Source organism: Python bivittatus, unplaced genomic scaffold, assembly GCF_059951505.1.
Source record: "Python bivittatus isolate LINGU-HERP-01145 unplaced genomic scaffold, Pbiv_v1 ctg000080_np1212, whole genome shotgun sequence".
Taxonomy (NCBI): domain Eukaryota; kingdom Metazoa; phylum Chordata; class Lepidosauria; order Squamata; family Pythonidae; genus Python; species Python bivittatus.
The window spans coordinates 52,853,069-52,879,059 of record NW_028277035.1 but is presented as its reverse complement, the minus strand read 5'-3'; the positions used below and the strand labels follow the sequence as shown (position 1 = coordinate 52,879,059).

The following is a 25,991-nucleotide window of genomic DNA, read 5'->3' as shown; positions in this document are numbered from 1 at the left end:
GACCTTTTGCAGGCTGTATTTTTCAGGATTGGTAGCCAGGTTTTGTTGATTTTTAGACTCTCCTCTTTTTTATTGAAACTGTGCTGGTGTTTGTGAATCTCAATGGCTTCCTGATATAGCCTGGTATAGTGGCTGTTGGTGTTGTCCAGTATCTCTGTGTTTTCAAATAGGATTTTGTGTCCAGTGTGCTTGAAAGCATGTTCAGCTACTGCAGATTTTTCTGGTTGCTGTAGTCTGCAGTGTCTTTCGTGTTCTTTTATCCTGGTATGGATGCTGCGTTTTGTGGTAAATACCATGCAGTTGCGGGCAAGTATACATCGGGACCACAAGCCATTGAGCCATTGAGATTCACAAACACCAGCACAGTTTCAATAAAAAAGAGGAGAGTCTAAAAATCAACAAAACCTGGCTACCAATCCTGAAAAATACAGCCTGCAAAAGGTCAACGAACTCAGCTCAACCACCAGGACATGTGAACAGTTCACACAATGAACTTGCTAATCACCCCCAGCAGCCCCTCATTAACAATTCAATAGAAGAAAAAACCCTGCCTAATCCCCAGGAAGTTACATGCAGATTCTGACACCAAAACAAGCAGCCACTCAGTAACTCAAACCCCCCCCACACACACCCAATCCCCCCCTTCCCCCCCCCTCAGATCTCTATAAATACCCAAAAAAGGGTCACATCATCCTGGGCACAGAGAGAACTGCTCCTGTCTGTGCTCCTGCACTCTGAAGATGCCGGTCACAGGTGCTGGCGAAACGTTAGGAAACAAAACTTCCAGAACACGGCCACACAGCCCAGAAGACCCACACCAGCCATCGTATGCCGGCCGTGAAAGCCTTCGACAAAACCTTAATGATCTTAGTCATTCTTATTAGGAATGTAGACCTAGTGAACTTGTTTGAACTGGTCTAAATAAAGATTATTAAAAAAACACACAGTAAAGTTAATAATAATTTTCCTCTCTGAATGGAAGTCCTCCTTTCATCCATACTGTGTTTTTTCTCCTGAAACTTCTTATGTCATTGTCTTCTCCCTTTCTGTATTCATTGACCCCAGACCTCCAAAACAGAGTTTTTAATGGTACCAGAGTCAATAAGGGAAATGGAAAATCCACTGAAAGAATGTTCCCATCAACGAAGTGTTAAGATCCAGTCTTACGTGTGGATTTATACTATGAATATTTATTTTAAACAAAAGAAACAGCAGCATGACAGTAGTACAAGATTTCAATTCAGCGTGTTTAATGAAACAACTGAAAGTTTTTTCTGTTCTCTTAACTTAAATGAATAATGCATCTACATTAAATATAGAAGTAGATAGCTATTTTTATACAGTACTATCATCAGTTAATCAACCATAACAAAATAGTTTGTATACATGCAGGTTGGATTCAGCCGAGTTACAGTACTAAAGCAGTAATATACAAGGATTTGGATCCAGCATTAATAATAAGAGACAACACACTGAAAAGTGGTCTTAAATTAGCCATGAAAGTATATTGTCTGTACCAAGTGAGAACACATGTGAAAGGCAGGCTAGCCAGAATCTCTCTAACTGCTTATGGGAAAGTAAATTAAATTCTTTTAACTAAATTTTCAATTAATTTAAATGGATTTACTTATGACAGTCTATGACTCCCATTGGCTGTAATGCATGCAGTGACCACTCTCTCTCTCTCATCTTTATGAGCAAGAAATGCTGCACATGATTAGGATCCCTAATTGCCTAAAAGTTTTCATTTTACCACAAAATATAATACTTTTCTGATCTCAGATCTTTAAACTCTATCCTAATTGGACTAACCTATACAGGAACAACAAAGTTGTATATTTGTGCTCTCTGTAGAGAATATATTCATTTTTCTTTTAAAAATACTTTGACATGGTTAATATTCAGCATACATATATTTTTGATATAAAAGTAGTGTACAGTTTCACCACATGAATAAATATTAAAGGCTTTGATGCTAAAGGGCATGATATTAAGTTTGTCTTTCAATTTTATGATCTAGTCTCATAATGAATTAGATTATCAGATTAATAATAAAGCACCCTTTAGAACTTTTTTTAGCCAGTTAGGTTTACTTTTGTTAAATGCTCAAAATTTTTTCTCTTGAGCTATGATAAATATTTATATAGTTCTTTCCAGCACATAACTAATTAGTTTAATCCCCTGAAAATTGTTTTAAAACATAACATTATTTTCTCTTACAAAAAAGGCAACATTACACAATTTGAAAATACAGAGAAATAAATTGAAGGAATTTAATGGGATGTTATGTTTCTAATTTATTAAATCTTGTATAACTTTATTTTGTAAAGAAATTGGGCAATGTAATTTACAGATTTCAGAAGTTTCAAGTATTGCAATGCTGATTTTAATAATACTATTTCAATGATACTTTGCCTGTACTATTTTATTTTTTGTAATTTGCAATCTGCACACTATTTCTATTTAGTACACAACGAAAAGTTGCTGGTTGGATATCCCAGTATTTAACAGGATTCTTGAATAAGCTTATACCACTATATAATGTTTTCTTCAGCCTTCCTTCTGTTGGACAAAAATCATTCACTCCCACGTTTGAAATACTATTCGAATGAAGGAAGACAACCTATGAGAGGACGAAAAGAAATTTCAGTAATCACCATACAATATCTTTAGAATTACCACCGCAAGTTTGGTATTTGCCAGATATGCTAGCAATCAATGGGCCCAGCTCAACAGAATACAAACCAATACAAAATTTAGTATTTAGTATAGAAGTATTTAGTCTAGAACTGAAACAACTAGTAATGAAAATGAGGTCCCAATTGACTTCTGCTAGCCATGGATATTGTTAAGAACTTGGCCACTTCCTTAGAGCAAAATATGCAGAGCCTATTAAGTTGTATATTACCTGTAGGTATTTTAGATTTGGAAGACCAGAAGGTACTTTTTTCAGTTTGTTCTTTTCTAGATGGATTTCTCTAACATTTGGGATATTAGCAAGACTTCCATTTTCCACATCTTTGATTCTGTTGTTTCCCAAACCCAACCTAGTGGTAAATTAAGAAATGGAAACAGTTCAGACAGTATGTTTTATAACAAAACTTGAAAACTGCTTAAACTATTTAAAGTGTATTTCAGCACTACATTTTCAAAAATGTTTTCTCAAGAACTGCTTTCCAATATATTCTACTGGACTGTCAGAATACTGCTAAATATAACTTTTCAAATTGCCCGTTATTTGCATCTCTTCTTTAACTTTCTACTAGCACCTCTCATGTTCTTTTAATGTTATCTTACCTCCTTTAATGCAATTTAATTTAACGTAAGGTATACATAGTGGAGGCCATATGTACAGGTAGTCCCTGGGTTAAGAACACCTGGTTTGAGGATGACCCATAGTTAAGAACAGAGCTTGTAGCAAAATTCAAGTTAAATACACTATGATTCGAATTAAATGCATAATGGCTCAATTTCATTACACAATACTACTTATACAATATTATTAAATAATACTATTCCAGCTTACATACAAATTTGACTTAAGGACACATCTTGGGAATGGAACTCATTCTTAAACTGGGGACTACCTGCATCCTTTTTCCAGGTGTCTTGGAGGCCATTCTGTTTTTTGACTTTATTCTCTCCATCTATTATTTATCGACACAGCCAAAACACCTCAATACATCTGTTTAGGAACAGGAGTATCCTTGTTCCCAAGACCTGGCCTGGTTCAGAATAAAGGTCATCCTGACTCCTGTTAGGTTCAAAAAAATCAGTACCTGTCTTCAACAATACAGTATATTGTTGAAATGTATTTATGTAAATCAAAGGAAACTGGAGACCTCAAAGGAATAGGAATGAATGAAAGTGCTCTTAATAAGTTAATATGATGCTAAGGAATTATTGTTACAAATTATTGCATCAAATATTGAATTGTTATACTATCAACAATTTTTAAATTTTATTATTTAATCATCCTGCTTTTCTGTCCAGAAGGCATTCAGTGCACCTAAAACATTAAAATAAAATGCAAATAATTAAAAGCAAATAAAACAAATTATTAGTAATCAACTTCCTCTTCATCCTTCTTATTCACCTTCTTCATCACCCTTTTAAGTAGTCAACTTAAAAGAGTGAAGAGGAAGATCTTAAATTCTTTCCTGAAAGCTAAATGCACCTCCCAAGGAAATGCATTCCCTTTGTGGGGAGTAAAGCAGGAAAAAGCTTTCTCCTCTATCCCCACACTTCTGAACAGTGTGTCTTCCTGCAGATATTAATGCTTAAACATGGTAATATTGATATAAGTCAGTTGATACAAGCCCTAAGTCAGTTATGATCAAACAAAAAACACTGGACTGTGTTTAAAAACAAATGGCAATCAGTGCAAGTCTTTCAACATGGAAATAATATTCCACTTTTGTGCACTGGTTAGTAGCTTAGCTGCCATATTTTTGTACCAGTTGAAGTTTCAAGACACTCTTCTACATGTTCTGGCTTCTGTAGAATATTGCAATTGGTTAACCATGATCAAACCATAGCATAAGAAAAGTTGCAGTTTGCCTTAGAAATAGTTGGGCAAATGCCCTTCAACAGCTGATGCAATCTGCAGAGACCACTGGGGTAAAAAGTGCAACCACCTCCTAGAACAAGCTGATTTCTGGGCACAGACTCTGGTTTTCTATATAACAATAGTGTCTCTGTGAGGATTTCATTTCAACATGTTCCTTCATATAACATTACTGAACTTAGGCAACAGTCAGAGAAATTGACTGCTTTCTCATTGCTACTCCTACAGACAGGATCAGTAGTGCTAAATGTTATCGGTATACTAGTGGTACCTCACTCCAAAGCATAAGTTTTACCTCTGAAGATTTTTATATCGAATGAAATCTTCAAGTTCAATTGCAGAGATTTTGTTGTCATCTAGGTGAAGTTCCAGTAGACTAGATGGCAACCCTATTAAAAAGGGAAATATGTCTCTTGCTTAAGGTAAACATTAAAAAATTCAGTATTAATGCATTATTAGAGATGTGGAGATTAAATGTGGAACTAGCAAATATTTTTATGGCAGCTATCATTGTGATAGGAATGTGTAGTCCCACTGAGCAATGATGCTTATCTTGTACAAATACTCATTACAGGAATTAAAACTGCATATATTGCTGCATCAGGACAAGTCCACATCCTCTGGGCTGCTTCATTCACAAGCAGGAAGGTTATGACATCCCATATGTGCAGGTGTCCCACTACATGTCACTATAGAATATCACCTTATGCCAAAGTAAAGTATTGGCCTACCTACTTCTTTATTTTCATTATAAAGTTTAGGTTTTCAGGTTTCAACTGGTACTTCCTAAAATCTGGAAAAGAGATCTGTAAATTGAATGCAATCTGTAAGCAGTTGGTGGCAATATCTCCTTCCCCCATTACAATTTGTGAAAAGTAGTGCCACATATATGACTTTTTCAAAGGAAATCGCAGTAACAACTTTTATGACTGCTAAAACTCATAGGTTATGCAGAACAAACCCAAACCAGCATAGGTTATGGAAAATGGTAAGTGTAACAGTATTCTCGTTATGCTATTCTCATGTTGATCTGAGAAATTGTTTTCCAAGTTAAATATAAGGAACATTTGCTATTTTAGATCTGTTGGCCAGCATGCACAACAGAATCTTGTGGCATCTTAAAACTAACAAATACACCACCACATAAAATTAAAGAGATGGAGGCATTAACTTATAAATTTTAAAATCTTACTGCTCATTATATTCATGTGTCTGTTTTCTTGTTATACTATGAGCAAAAGCATGCCTTTGGTTTCCATTATGGTCTAAGAAAATATTAGCTTTCCAGTGTGTTTCATTTTGGCAACATTATTATGAAATGCCAAAGAACAGTTTCTTCTTGTCGGTTTCCAGTTCTACCTATATTTTTCTAGTATATGTGCATTGCTGTTTATTGGATTCATAAATTGGTCACAAACGTTCATTCATGTAAGTCTATGAGGTTCATTTGCAAAACAGCTTATTACCCAAAATAGATTAACTTACTTTTTTACACAGGTGAGGGAACTAATTTTTTTCCTGGGTAGAAAACCCTATTTTAACTGAGATTGTTACTGTTACATTGACCTCAAGCTTTAATACTTTTTTCTATATTAGGTTAAGCACAGAATTAGAGGAGCCCCTTGAAGTGAATAGATTTATACATCTATGGCTCAATAAGATTTCTTGACCATTTATATATAGGGCTGCACTATAACTTTGATTATACCAGTTTCCCATCCTTGAAAACCTGCAGATTCATAAACATTCTCAGCTCATCCTGAAATTATGAAGGTTAGGAAACACTGAATGTTATTGCAATCCCTTTCCCTGCAATCCTCCACATATTTAATAGCATCAAGTCACACAGAATATAGTGAAAATTGACATTTGAATAAATATCAGTTTTAAGTTTTCTTTTTTGAGATGTTATGAAAATATTTTGTACTTTTACAGTTGATTATTTAATTAGGAAGAAAAATATTTGCTGAAATGGGAAATAAGTACTTCTGAAGCCTTGGCAAGTTGTTTTTACCATTTGACAGGAAACTACTTTTTTCAGTGTTTGAAAGTTCCTGGAAGGTTGTCAAAAAAATGGTTAGGGTAATCTCATAGTGATTTGCCATCTTAATAACTATGTGGATTAGGGACCATACTTTCTTTAACTGCTGCTCCCATGAAGTCTTTTTATTGACCACCATAGATGTTGATGCTTAGAAAGTCACTCAGTGCTGGCTATCCTGCCTTCGTTATCAAATCCAATTTGTTGGAGTGCACATCTCAAAAGGAGAGTATTACCTGTACTTCTTGAATAGGAATGACAGACTCTAAAAAGGCATGGCACGTATTTCTCCTTGTGGCACAGTGCTCAGCAAGTTTAAGATGAGCACTTCTACAAATAACTTGCCATTTGGCTTACTGCTTAGGCTTAATGTTGCCTCCAGATCCAGCAAGCATTATTTCAAGTCTGGGTTCTAGCATAAAACGATGTGCTTTTCTTTGGTGTCTGTCAGGAAAATGAATTGCACGGCTTGTTTATTTGCCTTGATCGCATGTATTGCATAGCTTGATCCTCAACCATTGGACAGTGATTTTTCAATAACATGGGTGCTTTAAATCTGGATTGGGTGGTTTGTTACTTTTATTGTTTGCTCAGTTGCATAGGTATTTTTTCCTTCCAAGAATGGTCATTGATGTGCTCCCAAGCTTCTGGATCACACTTTCAGAAAGAGACATTATTGAATTCTTACAACGTGTTGTTTAAACAAGTCGATTATGTTGTTTTAACTGAAACAACATATTAATATCAAATTTGGAACATAGTTTATGATAAAATGTTAAATACATTTTTTAAAAATAAAATAGGTTATACCTTTTGGTATAGATGTTAATTTTGCTTCTGCAATCCTTATGTGATAGACTGCCACACCTTCAAAAGCCCCAGGTTCTATCCCGTCATTATCAAGAGGATTTGCACTCATCTCTGCAGAAAGACAGCACATTCTATTAGTTGGAGGTACAGGGGCTATAGTTTTTCAAATTCTCCCACCCCCCATCAGAACTTTTAAAACTCCAATAAAAGAGTGCCATGATTTATCCTTTAAAATCACCTGTTAATCTTTATACAAATAAAGGAAAATGGCTTCTTTGTAAGTAGGTGCAAGAAACTTCCTTCCCAGCACCTCTAATTTACAAAGTAAACTGTGTCATATGACATAAATTCTTGAACAGATTCATTTTTGGAGGAATACACACATGTGATAAACTAAAATCATATATGTCAAAACTTCTAAAAATGATGAAATGTTGGTGCACTTCACCCTTTCAAAAACAAACATTGTGGCATCCTTGGTGTTCTCTGAGCTTGGTTGTTTTCTTGCAAACGTTTCGTTACCCGGCTAGGTAACATCTTCAGTGCTAGAATGGAATGGGGTTTGCTCTCTGTTTATATACAGTGGCATGTCCTTCCATTGTTAGTGGGGGTTTTGTTTTGTTTCATTTTCCCCCTTCTGGTAGTTCCTTGATTAGGGTATTGTTCACTGTTTGATTGTAGATCTGGTGATAATCTTGGTGCTAATCTCTGCTTATCTGGGTGATGATTGCTGGTGAGGAGATGTTCTGGTCTTTTGTTTTCCTTTTTATTGTCTCTTTTGAATAGTGCATAGACGTTGTTTATCTCTATGTGCCTGTTGATGGCTGCCTTGTCTGAGTACCAAGCTTCCAGGAATTCCCTTGCATTTTTGGATTTAGCTTGCCCTAAGATGCTGACAGTTTCCCAGTTGAAACTATGGTTAAGTCTGTCCACGTGTTGTGAGATTAAGGAGTTTTCATCATGTCTTCTGACTGCTAGTTGGTGACTAGCAGTCAGAATGACTTGGGTTCTCAAGTCTGTTTCTACGTAGGCTATTACCAAACAAGAATTTTCCACATATTCAGTTCTAGTAAACAAATGATGATCTGTTTTCTCTCAATTCCAGGAGGCAGCTGTTCTGTTTAAGCTCTGCAGCACAAATAGGAATGTATGTTCTACCTGTGAAGTTTTAACTAGAAAAAGATAGCATTAATTCTTTTAAAGGAGTGCTTCCTTTATATGTGTGTTTCATTTGTTTTTGGCTTCGTGTAGTCTGAAAAAATAGAAACCATGGCAAGCAAACTGTAAATTACATATATCACAATTAAGACCCAAACTCATTGAAGTATGGCTTTGTGTTATGTCTGAAGCAGATTAGCTTGTTTGCCTTCTTTTGTCCCAAGGTCACATTGTTTTGGTGATAGAAGCAGCTCAGTACCTGCTATTCACCTTTAAATAAAAATTACAAACTGCACTCTCCCATAAAAATGTTAAACCTACATAATCCTTGCAAAATAGAACATTGTTTCACAAAAAAGGAGGTTTTGAGGAATTTCGAAATGAGGAGGCAAGACTTGCTGTTGTAATGTTACAGAACTGTTGGTTTGTGTCCACATCCGTGCTGTGTGATGTAGTCTACCTTAGGTTTGAGTGATTCTTTTACTAAACTATAAACTCATGTGTCAGAATCCAGTAACTCTTCTGTCTGAGCAATGACATTTCAGCTTTCAACAGAAAATGTCATGAAGATTGCAAGCAAAATTCTGCATGGTAATTTGAACCTGGGAACATTTCAACAAAAGCTACAAGAATAAATTGCCAAATATATACTGTGGAAAATTGGTAGGTAGGTAGGTAATCAGATAGAAACAAATTAAGCATTTAATCTAGAGAATATTATAGTGAGGCTATATAAACAAATGAAACTTTTAACTTATTACAGAGAATATTATAATGAAGCTGCTGATTTTTATTGTGTTAATGGTCTGAATTATATATATATATATATGTGTGTGTGTGTGTGTATTCACAAATAATTTGTAAATCCTAAATCACATAGCTGTCATGCTTATTTATACATTTGCATCCTTCAGCATGCAGATAGTTCTATTACTATCCACCAACAAGCATTACTGCTCTGACCTTTTTTCATTTTAGCTTGTTCAATCTAAATTTCTACTGTAATGGATGGATGGATGGATGGATGGATGGATGGATGGATGGATGGATGGATGGATGGATGGATTATTCATTCATTCATTCATTCATTCATTCATTCATTCATTCAATTTGTATACCTCCCATCTCCTGGCAACTCTGGGGGGTTCACAGAGTAACTTGTCCCCCCCACCCCGCTATTATCCAGCAATTTTGAATAAATGATATACTTACCTAAAACATGTAAAGATTTCATTCCCTTAAATATGTCTTTATGAATCTTTTTAACTTTATTGTCATGAATTCTTATCTCAGCTAAACTTCTTGGCAGATTTTCTGGGATCTGAGTTAAATGATTATGGGACAAGTAGAGGCGCCGCAGCTTCTTTGTTGACTGAAAAGCTTTGGGATGGATCTTTGTTATTTTGTTGTTGTTCAAGGCAAGGGCCTATACAAAATAGGAACATAAAGTTAAGCACTGGTTTTATTTTCACGCTCTCGCTTAAAAGGCGAATATGATATTCTTCAAATGGGAATGTATTATTTTTGTTTTTGTTTTTTTTAAGTATTCAAACTTTTGCAAGCCAGAAAGCTCCAACATGAAATTGAAGAAAGCACAAGTAACATGGAAAGGGAGTCACTCAAGACTTCCAAAGGAAAATAGGACTTAATTCTAATATTACATATAAGATTTTCTTTTATGGTTTCACTGTAGATTGATAAAATGATCACACATTGATCAATTTTGAAAATGTGATTAATATAGATCAAATAACAACCAATTTTCCAAAAGAATTATTTTTATTTATCTGTTTGAACATTGATTTGTATGACTTTTATGCTATTACTCAGCTTTTATACATCAAAATAAAGCATGATAGAGTGTCCTGAGAGGAAGTTCAGAAAATAAGCTTACGTATAGTGATGAGAGTCCTTTAAAATCATTTTCCTTGATCTCTTTTATTTTGTTGTTTTGAAGATCTATCATACGAGTATCTAATGGAATATTCCTTGGTACGGAAGTCAAGCCTATTTATAATAAAAATAAGAAATAAATTTTAATATTTATTTATTAAACGTATTTCTGTGCACTGCAAGCAAAGGAGACTCTTGGTGCCTCATATAGAACACATACGGATTAAAACATCCACAGTAAAAATAATACAGCTACAAAAACCATTAAAAGTAAAAATCATAAATTACAAATGAAATAAAGATGGTAACATTCACATCAGGGGAAAGCTGTCTGAAATAATTTGGTCTTCAAGAGCTTCCAAAAGGCCAACAAAGAGAGACCCAGTCAGATCTCCATGGTCAGGCTGTTTCACAATGTTGGCTCTCTACAAAGAAGCACTGCCAAGCCTCTTGAAAGTGTATAATTTTCATTAGTTTCTTTCAGGTAGCTCTAACTGATCAGGCTGATACTGACAGAAGTAGGTAGTCCTGAAGGTACCCAGGTGATAAGCCATAAAGGGCTTTATAAGGCAGCACTAGCACCTTAAATTGGACCCAGAAAACAACTGGCAAACTATGCAAGGTCCAAAAAATGGTGTAATGTGCTCCCAATGCTGAGAGGCCAAAAGATGCAGCTGCTTCATTTTGAACTAACTGTAGCTTCTGAATACTCTTTAAGTGAAGTCCCAAGTAGAGTCCATTACAGTAGTCTAACTGGGTGGTGATAAGAGCATGAGTTACAGTAGCTAGGACCTCCTGTCTTTGTTGCAGAACTGGCACACCAGCTGAAGCTGGGCATAGACCACTCTGGAGCCCAAAAGCACCTCCAAGTTATGAACCTGCTCCCTGATAGGTAGTGCCTGCCTGTCAAGGAGTAAGTCTGACTGCGACAGAGGACCTTGATGTATCAACAGCAACCCAAACTTGGCAGGGTTCAACTTCAGTCTGTTCTTTCCCATCCAGAACCTGACAGCCTCTAGGCACCAGAAAAGGTTAGCAACAGCATCTCTCCCACAGGCTGGGTGGCAATGCACAGTTGGGAATACCCCTCCCTAAACGGTTGGAAAATGTCTTGTTTATTCACTACAGACAACTTCCCCCACTGACTTCATATAGATGTTAAAAAGCAGAGGAGACAGGACCAACCCCTGTGGCATTCCACAAATTGGGCCACTGGGCCAACCTCTCCCACCAACATAGATTGGAACTGCCCACTAAGGAAGGAGTGGAACCATTGTAAAACAACACTCCTATCTCCAACCCTCGCAGGCAGTCCAAAAGGATACCATGGTTGATGGTATCAAAAGCTGCTGAGGTCTAATAAGGCCAGGAAAGGCACACTTTCCCCATCCAAGTCACAATACACAGTAGGTCATCTAGAAGATTGACCAACAGTATCTCTGTCCCAAAACCAGGCCTAAACCCTGACTGAAAAAGATCCAGATAATTCATTTTCTTTAGGAGCTGCAAAGTTGATCCACCCCTAGCATCTTAACAACTTTCCCTAAAAAAGGGAAGGTTGACGACTGATCAGTAATTCTCTAACACCATTGGGTCTAAGGATACTTGAGGCACATTACATCATATCAAGACTGCCAGAAGCTCCTAGTCCCACAATTTCCTGGACTCAAATGGTCACTTCTCCTGTCTGCTTCCTATACAAGCTGGGAGGGGCAAGGTGGTAGAAGGCAACCGAAACACATCTATCCACTTCCTTGGAGATCACAAACCAAAAGAAGTACCAGATAACAGGACAAGGCAATGCCTGAGTCACCACCAATGACTCTGTCTACAAGAGGAGAAGTAGGTATGCTTCACCTCTCCTATCACCACAAGTACACCTGAACATGGGCACATATCCATGCTTGGTTAGATTCACTTCTGGGCTTCCTCCAGTGGCCTCCAGGTATTGTTTGTGGCACTTCACCTCCCAGCTGACTTTGGTAAACCAAGGTGCCATCCATGATTGGACTCCAGAAACAGGCTGCTCAGTGGCAATAGCATCCAGTGCCTGCCTGGTTCACTGTCTGATATCAGCCACTTACCAGGGCCTGAACAGAAGGCTCCATCAGAGAGCTGGAAAAATCCCCAAACACCCTCTGAAAACCAATAGGATCCATCAGGTATATATCTACATGGACAAAAACACATAGATATCCCATGTTTTTGTCATTACAGTAAAGTCAAATGCTCTTTTTCATTTCTTAATAAGTGACATCTATCTATGTGGTTACTAGGAGTTGAAAACAACTTGATGGCACATAATCAGCAATAAGTGACAATGCTGTATCAAGTAATCAATTTGTTTGCAAAATTTAATTTCCAAATAATTAATATTTTTAAGTAAATAAAGCAGTGAGGAATAGGTAATTCTGTTGTCTATCAAAAACTTATTTTTGAAGGTTTAGATGGTTTGTTTGTTTAATGAGCACAACACATTTTCTAACTCGTCTTCCAAAAGATAAAAATAATGTTCTTGTGTTTTTAATTTGCAAATAATAATAATAAACATTCTCCCCTTTCTTCAAGTCAAACCTTTATTATGGTCAAAGACCAGCATAAGGAGGGTGGGGTACGGTCAATTACAAGGCATAGAAAATACATCAAAGTCTAAAAAATTATTATTACTATAAAAAGCTAATTTCTCCCATTTCTTGATGGCCTTTTGTTCAGAGGGTTCTTAAGAACAGTGTTTAAGAAGAACAAGATGTGCAGTGACATATTCATAAAAATAAGAGTGGTGTCAAAACATCCTTTCCTAAATTCCCAAGCATTGAGAATCCCACATTTGTTCTTCTAGCTTTACTTCTTCTTGCCCTATGAAGGGGTTCCCAACACTCAGCATCTTGCAGCACTTAAGATGCACGCGCGCACACAGGCATTTTGCCCATTCATATATGCAGCTGTATAGTATTTTTTTTTAATTGAATTCTCCGAAGTACACATGGAGCAGACTATTAAATCTGTGTATACCCATATCAAGGATTATGTGACATGTAATGTTAGTCTTTAGTGGCATGTTGGTAAGCTTCAGAAAAAATGAAATAATTTGAAGATATTGATTTAAAATATAGAAATGGTAGGCCATTGTAAAATCATAAATTACACAAACCTTTTCACAAGTCTGCATGGAGAGCTTCAATTAAAGGTAAATTACAGGTAGATTATAGAATCCAGATAAATTATTTGTTTATCATGTTAATCATGTATTAGCTCCATTCAATATTGACATTGTTTTAGAAATTAACTATTTTATGAATTACTTCTGCGTTTCTATGTTCTATATATAACATATAAAGTACTATAGAAAGATCTCAGTAGTAACTTTACAGAATAAAATAACTGATCTCTATGAAAAAAAGTTGTTTCTCAGCTTCAAATGTATGTAATCATTCACCTAGAAGATCATTTTGTACATTTGTTTGTTTGTTTGTTTAATGTGTATGCTGCCCATCACCCCCAACGGGTGACTCTGGGCAGCTCACAATTAAAACCAAAAACCCATGAACAATTAAAAAATACCACATAGATAATTAAAATTAATTAATTCATTAAAAAGACAAACTGTAAAACAAAACATTAAAGGTAGCATCTTTTTTTTAAGTCAAGCTTGACTCCTGGTGACATAATGGATATGTATCTTTGTAGTTTTCTTGGCAACAATGGTTTGCCATTACCTTATTTCAGGTTTTTTTTTTTCCCTTTAATTAACTAGCGAACAGCAGAATCTTTAAGTAGTCACCATGGTTAAATAAGAGCTTTATTGCAAACATGAAGTTATTTCTACTAAGATGATCAGCCGCTACACAATAAAGGAATATAGCTCTGGATGTGGGTATCAGCCCCAGACTTTAATTCCAGGTCTCTTTCTTTTGGCCATTTATGGCAATAGATTTTTTATTGCTATTTTCTTACATTGGAATTTGGAGGGCATCAAGTTCACATAACCATCTTATCTGCTCTGAGGCTCTTCCAGCCTTCCAGATTCAACCTTCACACCATCTCCCTTTCTTTATTCTCCTTTCCCTCCATCCTTGCACTTGAGATGTCAGGAGCATTTCTCCCTGGTCATGAGAAACTGGAAGGCATTGTGTCTCTCCTTCCATTTGTATCTGTTTACTGGCTGGAGCTGACAAAATTTCCAACCTTTCAAAAGTCTCTACCCCTCCTACCCCTTCTCTGTGGATTTCAGGAGGGGGGTAATTTCCAAGTTGAGAGGCTGCCCCCTTTTTGGAATTTCATTCTCTTATTATTCTGATGCAGGTACTAGGAAGGAAGAACTTCCATCTCCTCCATTTCTTTGTCAACAACTCTTGACAAAAGTTCTGAATTTTTACTTTGTGCAGAGCAGTTTCTATTATTTCATAGGGGGGTTGACAAAATGAGTGATTATATTTATATGCAGCATTATATTTATATGCATCAGATGGTCATATTCAATTCCTTCTAGAACCAGAAGCTATCAAGGCCTGCAGCTGTATTCAAGGCCTGTATGGATTTGTAGAGTAACAGGAGTGACTAAATTGCAAAGTGTGCTTGCCTTAATTTCTGAGTGTTCTAGCCTCTGAAGTCTAAAAGTTTGGGACTAAATAACTTCCCAATTAATACTTGGGTCATCTGCTTGTAAAATTCCCACCCCCCCATCCACCCCAACTATAACATTTAACTGATGTTTTGTCAGAGAGAGCACTTCCATGCAAAGATTTCCCATAATATAAGCATAGACCTTGCGTGTACTGGCACTATGAGAGATTGTGGGGAGGCTGAGAAAGTAATGGAAGAGTAGCCATAGTCAATAGATAGAAGTAACAGTTGACAGCTTATCTCATAAATGGCAACTTAATTCAGGTAACAGCTTATCTCATAAATGGCAACTTAATTCAGGTGACAAGAATCCTGAGAAGAATCATTCAAAGAGATCTCGCCTTACTTAACTCACTATGCAGTAAATGGGAGTGAAAAATTTCTCTCATATTTTCCAACAGTCTTTATTTAAACATTGCAAATACCTTACTGAAATCTGTGTAATTCTTGCTTCCTTGATTTTGCCCAACTATGTGGGGCCTGCTCTCCCATTCATTCTCTGCATAATTCTTTGAGTCTCCTGTCAATACCCAAGCAGACTTGGATTGATACAGTAAAGTTGCTGGGGTTCCCTGATGAATGAATTTGTCCCATTTAAACTGGTCAGTTAAGCTTTTTTCATTCCAGTCCATATTTTGAGCTAACAACTGAAAATCAGCAGTATACTCTCCCACAGATAATGTACCCTGTCAGAGGTAAAGGAGCTGTAATTCTGTCAAATCATCAAAGCTAGCTTTCTGGAGTGTTACAAAATTGCCATTTTTGTTGACTCCAGACAGCAAAAGGGGAGGTTGCCCATTTTGGATCTCCTTAAGTCAGTAGGCCAATTACAGCTCCCATTCAAGATCAATTGATGGGAAAATCCTTAAAGCTTAAGGTGGGCATTGAAATGGTGTCAGTGCATCTCTGGACTTTCTTCTTAGGAAGCTAAGAAAAGCTAACTACAAATTTCTACATCACCAGTGTGTTGCATAGGTATGGCTTTAAATGAAAATTATCCTTACCTAAATCAGAACAGTGAACAACTCTTAAGTAACACTGACATCCAAAGGGACATACTGGAAATATGTCAAATGGTATTAAGGGTGCTCTGGTAGGAAAAAGGGAATTCTCATCCTTATCATCATTGTCATCATCATCGTCGTCATCATCATCCAGGTCTTCCATATCCATGAGCATTATGTTCTTAAAGGTGAAGTATGAAGGCTTTTGGAAAGGCTTAGCAGAACCCAAAGCCACAAGAAGCAGAAGTATATATTCCTTCATATTTGCAGAATGCACATCCCTAGAACAAAATACAATAAATGAGTGCCAAACAGAAAAATACCATCATTGATCTTGTAATTTCAGAAAGATTAAAAAGTTGCCACACATAAATGTCTAGAATATAAATATTAATTCATCTGTTGAGATTTCATTTGAACAACTATGTTGGTTTAAATGTTTTATTTCTGGAATTATATGGAACACTAGTTTTTTCTTAGAAATTTGAACTTTTGATATAAAGGGTTTGATTGTTGCAGAGTAGTCAGTCTCTATTGCCAAAATTATCCGTTTGGCCTTTAGAAATGAAATGTTGTAGCTTGGAAGGAAACTAGGGCTACTGAGTTGGGTTGGAAAAGTTTAGAAAAACTTATAGCAGTTCCTATCTGACTCAGAGTCCAGTCTGTTCTGTGTGTAAAGAAGCACACAGTTGAAAGATAATTGAATGGAGTCCCGGTTGCAAATCATAATCATTCCTCCCAGCAGTTCTCCCAGAACATAATCTACTGACATAGTTTAGTCTGCAGGGTACCAAAAGCAGAATATAGTTCTATGATATAATTGGAAAGAGTTAAATCTGAAAAAAGTCATTATAGCTACAGTTTTCCTCCTCCTTTTTTCTGGCAGAGTTTGCAAGAAAATAAAGTGTGCCTGCAGCATTCCCACACTTTATTAAAATGAGGTGTTAGCCTGGCAAGACTTGTTTTTGAAAAATCCATGCTGTCTTCTGGTAAATACTACGTTGCTTTTAAGGTGCTTGTAGATCCATCTCTTTATGAGCTGCTCTAGAATCTTTCCATGTATCAGTGTTAGACTGATTGGTCTGTGGTTTTTCTACATCCTCAGTTCCCACCTTTTCCAAAATAGGAATATTTGTCTATTCCAGTAACCTGGCATTTTGCCATTCTCCAGAATTTATCAATACATTATACTTAGACCACAGCTAGTTCCTTCAGGGATCTAAGATGCATTCCATCTGGCTATTTTGTGCAAAACTGGAGAGCCTCAGTTATTGGACAATGTGGAAATGCAGTTAAATAAAGTCATGGAGTAGAGGAAATACTTCATCCAACTCATAAGAGATGAAGATAAAATGAATGCATAATAGTCCAACACCTATGATCTCTCAGTAATCTGAATATGTGCATTAAATTAAGGTGGAAAATAAATAAGATGTAGTTATTTAAGATACATAGTAGAAGATTGGTGGTATGATTTTTGGAACAGAAGAGATTATATTAAATTCTCTATAACTTGATAAGCAGTATAATTCTGCGTTCTCTATACTTTGGCTTGGCCTCCTAATTAAAGTGTGTATGAGTGTGCACATATGAGTTCTTAGAGAAAAATTGCATTTTGTAAAACTCTAGATGCTTAACTTCTCTAATGTACTAGATGCCTTATCAGTGTCCTAGCTGTGCATATCTTAAATCATGGATAGCATTTTAAAAGGGAATTCTAGAAGAGCAGCTTAATAGCTGGATCTAGGCATTTCTTTATGCTGTTACAGGATGCTGCATCTGTTCTGCTGACAAAAAATTGCATTACATTGTTGTTTGGAAGTATTAAATTATCCAATAAAATCCTGAATTTCATTGAGCCACTAAAATGAAAGCAGACAGGGAAAAATTCTGTGAGCTGCTGAAACTCTCAGTACCTTTTCATGAACTGTCTTTGCCCTGCCCCCTAAGGATGTGTATATTGTTACACTGCATAGTTTAGAATTAACTGATTAAGGGAAATGACTACCATATCATGGTCTGTAACCACAACAAAAACTGTTGTGGCAGTTTTAAGGCTGACACGTCTGCTGTGGTATCTGCTGCCATGACCAAAGCTCCCTTTTAACAACTGTTTCTCTGTTAAGTTATCTTGGCACCCTCTCTGACCCATAGTGACACTCCCAGCCCCTTCCCTTCCAAATCACTGAAGACACTGCTACGTTAGCATCTTTTCATTTGTATTAGATACATTTCATATATAACTTTAATACAAACTCAAGTTTGCCCATGACTATATGTTCAGCAGAGGAATAGAGCAAAGCATGGCTTCCTCATGAGTAGACTAGTTCAATCTAGGTGCTTACGCTTGACTCTGCCCGCCCTAGTTCCAAATAACTGAAGGACACCAGGTTGCTTAACTTTTTAAAAAAAGATTATTCTTAAACTGTCTCAAAATGTACGTTCAGTATTATAAAATAATGTATGTATGGTGGTCTTTTCTATCCAACAAACCATTAGAATATTAACAGTTGCCAATATTTTAAGGAATAAGGCCCTGTTTTGAAGTAAATCATTGGTGATTTTGAATAATATTAAACTTTACCTAAGCTCAGGTTAGAATTTCTGCATCTTATTAAAATGTAATTTTAACATACTATCTTAATAATAAGAAAAGTATTCCAATTAAATTCATTGGCTGTCTGGATAAAAGTTTCCGAAATTTTGTTTTGGCAAAGCAAATCACTATTTTAAAGGAAGAGAAAATGCTTTGATTCAGGCTGCCAGCTTGGCCAGAAATAATGTTGATACTTTATTAAGTTCACATCAGAGAGCTGAGTTGCTTAATTTGAAATGTTAGAGAATGCATATGCATAGAGCATAAGGCAGAATGCTTTTCTGTCTAGTTTTGCCAGGTAATACTCATATACCCTTACTTTAAAAGCATGAATATTTGTGAAGCCACAGATTTATATGTGCAAAGTAAACTGAACATAGAATCTTTATAAAGCAAATAACATGAAATATACATGAAATATGATGGATTGTCTGCTAGTGTTACCTTATGTATATTCAGAAGTAAGTCTGATTGAGTTCAATGGCATCCCCAGGTATTATAGGATTGCAGCCTAAATGGTTTTCATTAGATACACAACATTTTTGTTTGACCTAATCAAACAGTCCAAACAGAATAATGATAAACACAATGATTTGTAATACATATTATTTCTTCGTCTACTGGCTAATTTCTAAATGCTAATTACAGGAAGTTCAATCCAGTTCTACTTTTCTGTTTTTTATACAGTAGAGGACTCTACTGATAGAATAGGGGAGGCATTCTGTGCTGACCCCCATTCTCTTTCATCCCTTAGGGTACTCCAAAGGGGGGTGACTGTGAATTGCTGAAAATATGGCTAAATACAAATATTGAGTCTGCAGTACACTTACTTGGCAGAAAGTTCTCTTGAATTCAGTAGGTCTGAATTCTGAATAAACACATATAAGATTGCAACTGAGTCCATCAAGCATAAAATTATTATATGCTTTTTCTCTCATAAAAATTACTGTCCTTTACTAGATCTGTTCAAAAACATTATTTTATATTTTTCTGTTCACAGGATAAAAGCAATTAAATTACAGTGCATTATGTTGTAATATATGCTGTAAAACATTGAACAGTATTTAAAATACATCATTAATAATAACAAAAGAATATTACTTCATTAGAACACTGATGCATTAATAAAAAGTTTTTTTTAAAAAACACCTACCTTGCAAATTTGTCAAGTCCTTCAAAAAAACAGTATTCCACCTGAGGAAATTATTTCCACTTCATAATGTATAAAAGACAGATTGAGCCTATAAAATGAACAGTAAATATTTTAAAGGGGTTAAAAATCCCTTTAAAGGTCCTGTTCTTCCTGGCACCCTGAGTAATACTTGAATAAACTCCTTCTGTGGATTAGTCTATCTGAGCACTGAAGAATAATGCTAAGAAAACTTGCTATTGCTCATGTGTTTTTCATCACTGCCTGTATCTGAGCCAAAACTTCTAGCTAACTCTAGACGTCTTAGCAAAAGATGTGGTTAAATCTGAACCTGAATAATGGATGGCACAAAGCCAGTGCAAACCCTGGATGGTTCATTGAAGTCAATTTCTGATGTACAAGTACACACCTTATGAAACAATCTATAACATACATTTTCTTGTATAACATTTAGAAATGTACTGTCTATCCAAAGCAATCTGATAGCTGATCCTAATAGTGATACTGTTTAAGTGACTAGCTAGTGGCAGTTCCTAGTTAACCTTGGCTGATCCCTAAAAGCTAAGCAGGGTCAGATGTAGTTAGTACTTGGAGGGCAACCACAGCTAATCCAAGGCTGTAGAAGCTGAGAAAGCATCCAAGAAGAAGGCAGGGAGCAATTGTTTCCATACTGAAGCCAGAAAACTACTTGAAGGAGTTTCTTGGTTTTTTGTTTTTTCTTTATGAGGTGTGTCTGGAAATATTTCAATAAACCGGCTATGAGTGATGCATATGTATTAGAAAGACAGGATAGAGAGGTTTGTATAGTAACAGAAAAAAAATAAACATTTATTTTAAAAACTCTGCTAAGGAGATTGTGGTTGTCAAACAGGGAAAGAATGCCCATTGGGTTGCGTAACAATTTTTCAGAAATGCCTTTCCAAAAATACATCAACTAAATACGATCCTTTGCATATGAATGGTAGGACCATCACGTTACATTTTCAGACAACACAAAAGAAGTTAGGATATCCACATTAACTTTTTTACTTGAAAAGACATAACGTGATTCCTTTATCCTGATTATCTTAACTGTGCCATCAGTGTAATTAAAAACATACAGTCTTAAATCTCATGAACTAGTCAGTTAATGCTTTGGGGGTGTTCTTTCAGAGTAGTAAACCCTCACCTCATGGCAAAAAAAGTTTGTGACATAATTGCCATTGGTATTGTCTTTAAAGTCATGAGCATGTTCTGGGCTTTCCAGAGCATCGAGAGCAAGGGCAAAGGAAAATGCAGAGATAGGCAAAGAAGAGCAGTGGTTGGTTCTTGTCTGTGTTGTAGATGTTCATGCCCTGAAGAAGATACACTGAAACATTTTATTCCAGGTAGGGTTGTTCAGGGATGTTGGTCTGTCTGCATAATAGAATAACGAACTTGATTTTTGGAGTAACTGCAGATCAAAAGACAGTTATCCTTCAGATTTCTTACTCCAGATTTTGCAGTGTAATTCTTAGATTAAATAAGGTACCAAAAAATTAAAATACGTATCTTAGAATGCATTAAAAATTTGTACTTGGGGCAAAATCCATTCAAAAATAGGTAAATTGAGAGGAAATTCCTAAAAATGTGTTTTTAAATAATTTTGGTGCAGATTTTTAAATTTCACAGATGAAGCAGGGTACAACAGACTTATGAAGAAGGAACACTACATTAAAATCCATGTTTGCTTCTATAATGGTAAATTAATTTCTCCTTCAAGTCAAGCTCAGCTCCTGGTAATTTTCTTGGTACTTGTACTCTTGTGAAGTTTCTTGGCAAGAATATGGAAATTAGTTGGCATTATCTTCTTTCAAGATGCCTTTTCAGCTTCTTAATCTAAATTGCAGCTCTGGTATTCCTCATTGTCTCCTTTATAAGTACTAACCAGCTTATCATTGGGGCAGGTACAAGAATTTTGATTCTAATTGTACGTAATTTAAGCTAAATGTAATTTTTCTAACAATGTTAGAAGATCAACACCACTTTAAAATATTTGATTCATAAATTTGGGAAGAAGTATTAAGTATACCTGTCTTGGCTTATCAAACTGATTAATTAAAGGAAAGAACTCTTTTTTCAGGGATCTCTAGTGAAAAAGATCTGTATGTCAAAACTGGCCTGTAAGGTGACAAGAAACAGCCTGCAGACCCAGTGCTCAGTCCTGGCTTCATAAATAGTCAACCTGTCTTTGTATAAAAATACCAATGTATAGTCAAGAGACTCTTGAGAATTTTTTTTTCATTCTTTTTCTTTAAACACTCAAGTTATATTAGCATTCCATTTATTAAGGCATGCTTCTGTATGAACACTGTACAAAACATTTTTTCAATTGTTTGTGACTGTATTATAACTTGAAAGCCCCAAACTTCTGTTTTGGGAAATAGGCCAAATGCTTTAATACATGACATAGTCTTTTAGCAATTTGCTTTGGCTTTAGTTCAGTCTAGCTTCTTTTACTCAGTAGGACATTGTTATGTTGCGTGGTTATGGAGAATTAATTTCAGCTCTGTGGTTATTTTTGATCTTTCACTATTTGTAATGCCATTTGTAAATACATACAGGTAGCTCTTGTTATTGATAGGCGTTCTGTTCCAGGTTAACAACTGAAAATAACATATCCACAAATAATGAGAGCTTGAACAAGTTACACAAGTGCAAAAGCCTATGTCCCATTTTGTGGTGTGTAAAATGCAGAACACTCCAAAAGTCTGCCAATGAAACCACACGCCAGAAAATGAATTGTGGATATGCAGCCCCCTTTCCCATGAATAACAAGGTGTGGTCTGCGTATAGCAACTACAGATGCACAAAACCATGGGTAATGAAACTGTAGATCAAAATGGCGCATACATATTCACTTCTATCCTTATCATTTGTACAGAGTTTGTCTGATACACAGTTCAGGCCATTATTCAGCAACCCTATATTGTTTTGTTCTGTTTTTTTAAAAAGGAAAATAAAACCAAGCCTCTTTGACTCCAACTCAAACCTCTTTGAGGCTGTAATTAGCCAGTCTTCTCTGTACTTCAGGTCCATGCAGCCCCAGTAACCAATACTTACATAAGTAATTGGGATTGCCTTGCTGTATAACACAAAGGGTGCTTTTCTTCAGTATTCTGCTTCAGTCAGTGGTCTTTGATAATTAGATATACTGCCTCTTAATGCAAAGTATTAGTTGGCAGATTAAAAGGAGTGCTTTCTGTGAATTAAACAGTTTTTAAAAATTATGTTGTATCAGGCCAAATGCCATCTAGTTCAATATCCAATTTCTGACAGCAGCCAGTCGGTTGTTTCCAAGAAGCCCACAATGTGTAATATTTTTTAAAAGCCATCAAAAGCCTCAACTGGATTTATATAGTAATGAAAACGGCATAGCCCACATTGCTTGCAAAGGTGTACTACAGCTCTACAAATATCCTGACTACATTTTGCAGAGAAACGTATCCTTGGGAATAATCTATCATCTTTATAGTCCCTGAGCTATAATTTTTAGTTTTGTAACAAGCATAGGGAAAATTTGATGTAATTTCACATGGAATGTTCTGACCCTTATAAGATCTTATGATGGCATACTGCTTCAATAAATAATTGTTAATGTCTTCTGGGAAAGTTGAACCTTTCAATACAGTGTATAGAAGATATTTCTCTTAACTTGTTGAAAACTTTCATGTCATTCTTGTAAATGAGGGCATTTACAATGCCTCAAAAAAATAATTGAGTTGCATAGCTTCCTAATGAGAAAACATTTCTTCTATTGCCACTTTCCCATACTCTTAGAGAAGGTTGCCTCACATTGATTCTCATGTACTAAATATTAGACAACCAATCTCAATCTCTCTCACACACATACACAGAGACAGAAGTTCTATGTTTATGCCTATTTCCTACTTAATTTTTTATTACCTATCTTAATCTAGCGTCCCATTACTATAAGTTTATAACTACTTCTATCTCCATGCCTGTGTTATTTTGCTCTATATTTTCCTTTAAAATTATTTCCTAGCTCTTTGAGTATTTATTTCCCCAAGTCTTCAGCTCTTGTAGCCAAACTCAGTCCATGTACATTAGAAAGTCCTTTTCACACCTTCTCTGTTGACTTGCATATGGGGCTTTTCTCTCCTCCCCAACACTCACAATCTTCTCTTCCGGGAGCTGGTTTGTAAAACACTGCGCTTGAGCTGCTGCATACAATGGGCTTGCTTCAGTCACTTCTTTGCAGACGCTATTTGGGCTCTTTCCCCCCATCTTTTGGCTCTGTCTCAGCCGGTCTTGCAGTGCCAAGGCTTTTGTCTTCCTGGGACTGCTGCTGAGTTACTTGCCTTTGAACTGGAGACTTTTCCCTGCTTCTCTGTAGTCTTCCTGTCTGAAGTCCTCTTCTGCTACAGCCACACACATGCTGGCTTTCTGGTCCATTTAAGGGGCTTTCTCTCCAATTAAGGAGAAGGTGGGGCTATTTTAACCCACTTCCCTAGGCAGCACTGAAACTCTGGATTCCAGATGGGAAGGAGAAATGCCTGCTCAATCTGGGAGGCTCCACATCCTTCCCTTCTTTTAAGAGATGAGATCCTTTCTTTACACTCTTGTCAGACCATGCTCACTAGAGATTTCTGTATCTGTTCCTGACAGGATAAAAAGTCTGAAAGAATGTTTTGTTTCTCTGCTCTCTGTTGTATGGTGAACATGTAGGTTTGTAAAGACTTATAATTGTAATTCAGGGATTACTGTTTTTCATCTACTGTATCTAGACAAGCGGCTGGGTCATCCATTACAACTGTAAACTCTCAGCCCCATAAATATACTTTGAGTACATCTATGGCCCATTTCAAGGCCAACACTTCCTTTTCAATCGTAGTGTAGTTAGCTTCTTGTGAGAACAGTTTCTTGTCTATGTATGCCACTGGATTATCTCCATCCCCATAAATCTGTATTAAGGCTGCACCAAATTCAAGCATAATTTATATGATGGAAGCCTTTTCATAGTCTGGCCCTTTTAGGATGAGGCCTTGACACAAAGCTTCTTTCAAGTCCTTGAAGGTTTATTGACATTCTGGTGTCAATTTTTCTATTTTTTTATTTGATTTATATAGCCACCCATCTCACATACGTGACTCTGGGCAGCTTACAGTAAAATAGATAAAAACAAATAAAATATGTAATATAATATACATAATATAACCAACAGCAGTATTGTTTGTTCCGCCTTCTGGGTAAGATCTGTCAAAGCTTGAGTGTGGATGGAAAATGGGGAATAAACCAGTTATAATACCACACTAGTCCAAAAAAAGATTTAACTTCCTTCTTTGTATTTGGAGCCTTGACTTCTTTTAGAGCTAATATTTTCTTTTATTTAATTTTATCTCTTCATTCCCTATCAGAAAACCTAAATATTTTATTTCTTTATAACCTGTTTTGTTGGATTTACTGCTTGGGCAGCCTTTTGGAGACTTGTCACTTTTCTCAAATGCTTTAGATGATCTTCCCACGTTTGGCTGTAAATAACAATGTTGTCTAAGTAAACCTCACACCACTTTCCTCTATCAGGAAGGTAGTAGAAGCTCTGTGCAAACCAAATAGCTTGCTTGCTTGTTTATTTATTTAAATTTAGCTACCACCTAATTCCTACTGACTCTAGGTGGGGGAAACACAAAAATATAACATGTGAACATTTTTTGAAAATCGTATGTTCAAGAACCCAACTCTATCTTGGTGATTTCACAGAATCCAACCAAAAAGCCCCTAGAACATTATAAGAGGGGAAGACAGGAAAAAAGAGAAGTGCATGTGAATCCTGAGTTAATTCCACTCCAGAAATAAGATTTAAAGGAGTTTCTAAAAATCTTTCAAGAGGTATTCACTAAAGGCCTGGTACTACTGATCTTACTGAGCGCTGGATAGACATGAGTCTATTCACACAGAAGAATCTCTCCGCATTAGGAAAAGACTCTATAGCGTACCAGAATGTTTGAAAGCCACCTTGACGAGAGAGGTAGATAAGATGTTGAAACTGGAAATTATAGCCATCATAGTGAGTGGTGTTCTCCTATTTTATTGGCTCCTAAACCTAATGTAAAATATGATTTTGTGCTGATATGACATAGGCAAATAATTGGATAGCTACTCTATGCCTC

The 25,991-nt window shown here is 36.1% G+C and overlaps 2 protein-coding genes across 5 annotated transcripts in view; one reads left to right on the top strand and one right to left on the bottom strand.

Moving 5' to 3' along the window:
- Positions 1 to 25,991, top strand: part of CENPP (centromere protein P) — a 176,630-nt gene that overhangs the window by 92,777 nt on the left and 57,862 nt on the right. The window lies entirely within an intron of this gene.
- ASPN (asporin) lies at positions 1,179 to 20,045 on the bottom strand. Of its 2 annotated transcripts, XM_025166914.2 has the most exons (9): positions 19,846 to 20,045; positions 19,137 to 19,243; positions 16,097 to 16,377; positions 10,471 to 10,583; positions 9,789 to 10,002; positions 7,419 to 7,529; positions 4,863 to 4,956; positions 2,909 to 3,047; positions 1,179 to 2,623 (listed from the first exon to the last, which is right to left on the bottom strand). In XM_025166914.2, the coding sequence occupies exons 3-9, from the start codon at positions 16,356 to 16,358 to the stop codon at positions 2,426 to 2,428; spliced, it is 1,131 nt and encodes a 376-aa protein (XP_025022682.1). In that variant the 5' UTR covers positions 16,359 to 16,377; positions 19,137 to 19,243; positions 19,846 to 20,045; the 3' UTR covers positions 1,179 to 2,425. The 2 variants fall into 2 exon arrangements, with proteins under 2 accessions (XP_025022682.1, XP_007428722.1); XM_007428660.4 differs by lacking the exon at positions 19,137 to 19,243.

What these genes read in the sequence shown, in the direction of transcription:
- ASPN (XM_025166914.2), bottom strand. Translation starts at nt 16,358, where the DNA reads ATGAAGGAATATATACTTCTGCTTCTTGTGGCTTTGGGTTCTGCTAAG. An exon ending in GAAATCTTTACATGTTTTAG is followed by an intron (nt 7,530 to 9,788) that starts GTAAGTATATCA and finishes GTCTTTCTGCAG; the next exon opens with AGATGAGTGCAAATCCTCTT. An exon ending in ATTAACATCTATACCAAAAG is followed by an intron (nt 4,957 to 7,418) that starts GTATAACCTATT and finishes CCTTTTTAATAG; the next exon opens with GGTTGCCATCTAGTCTACTG.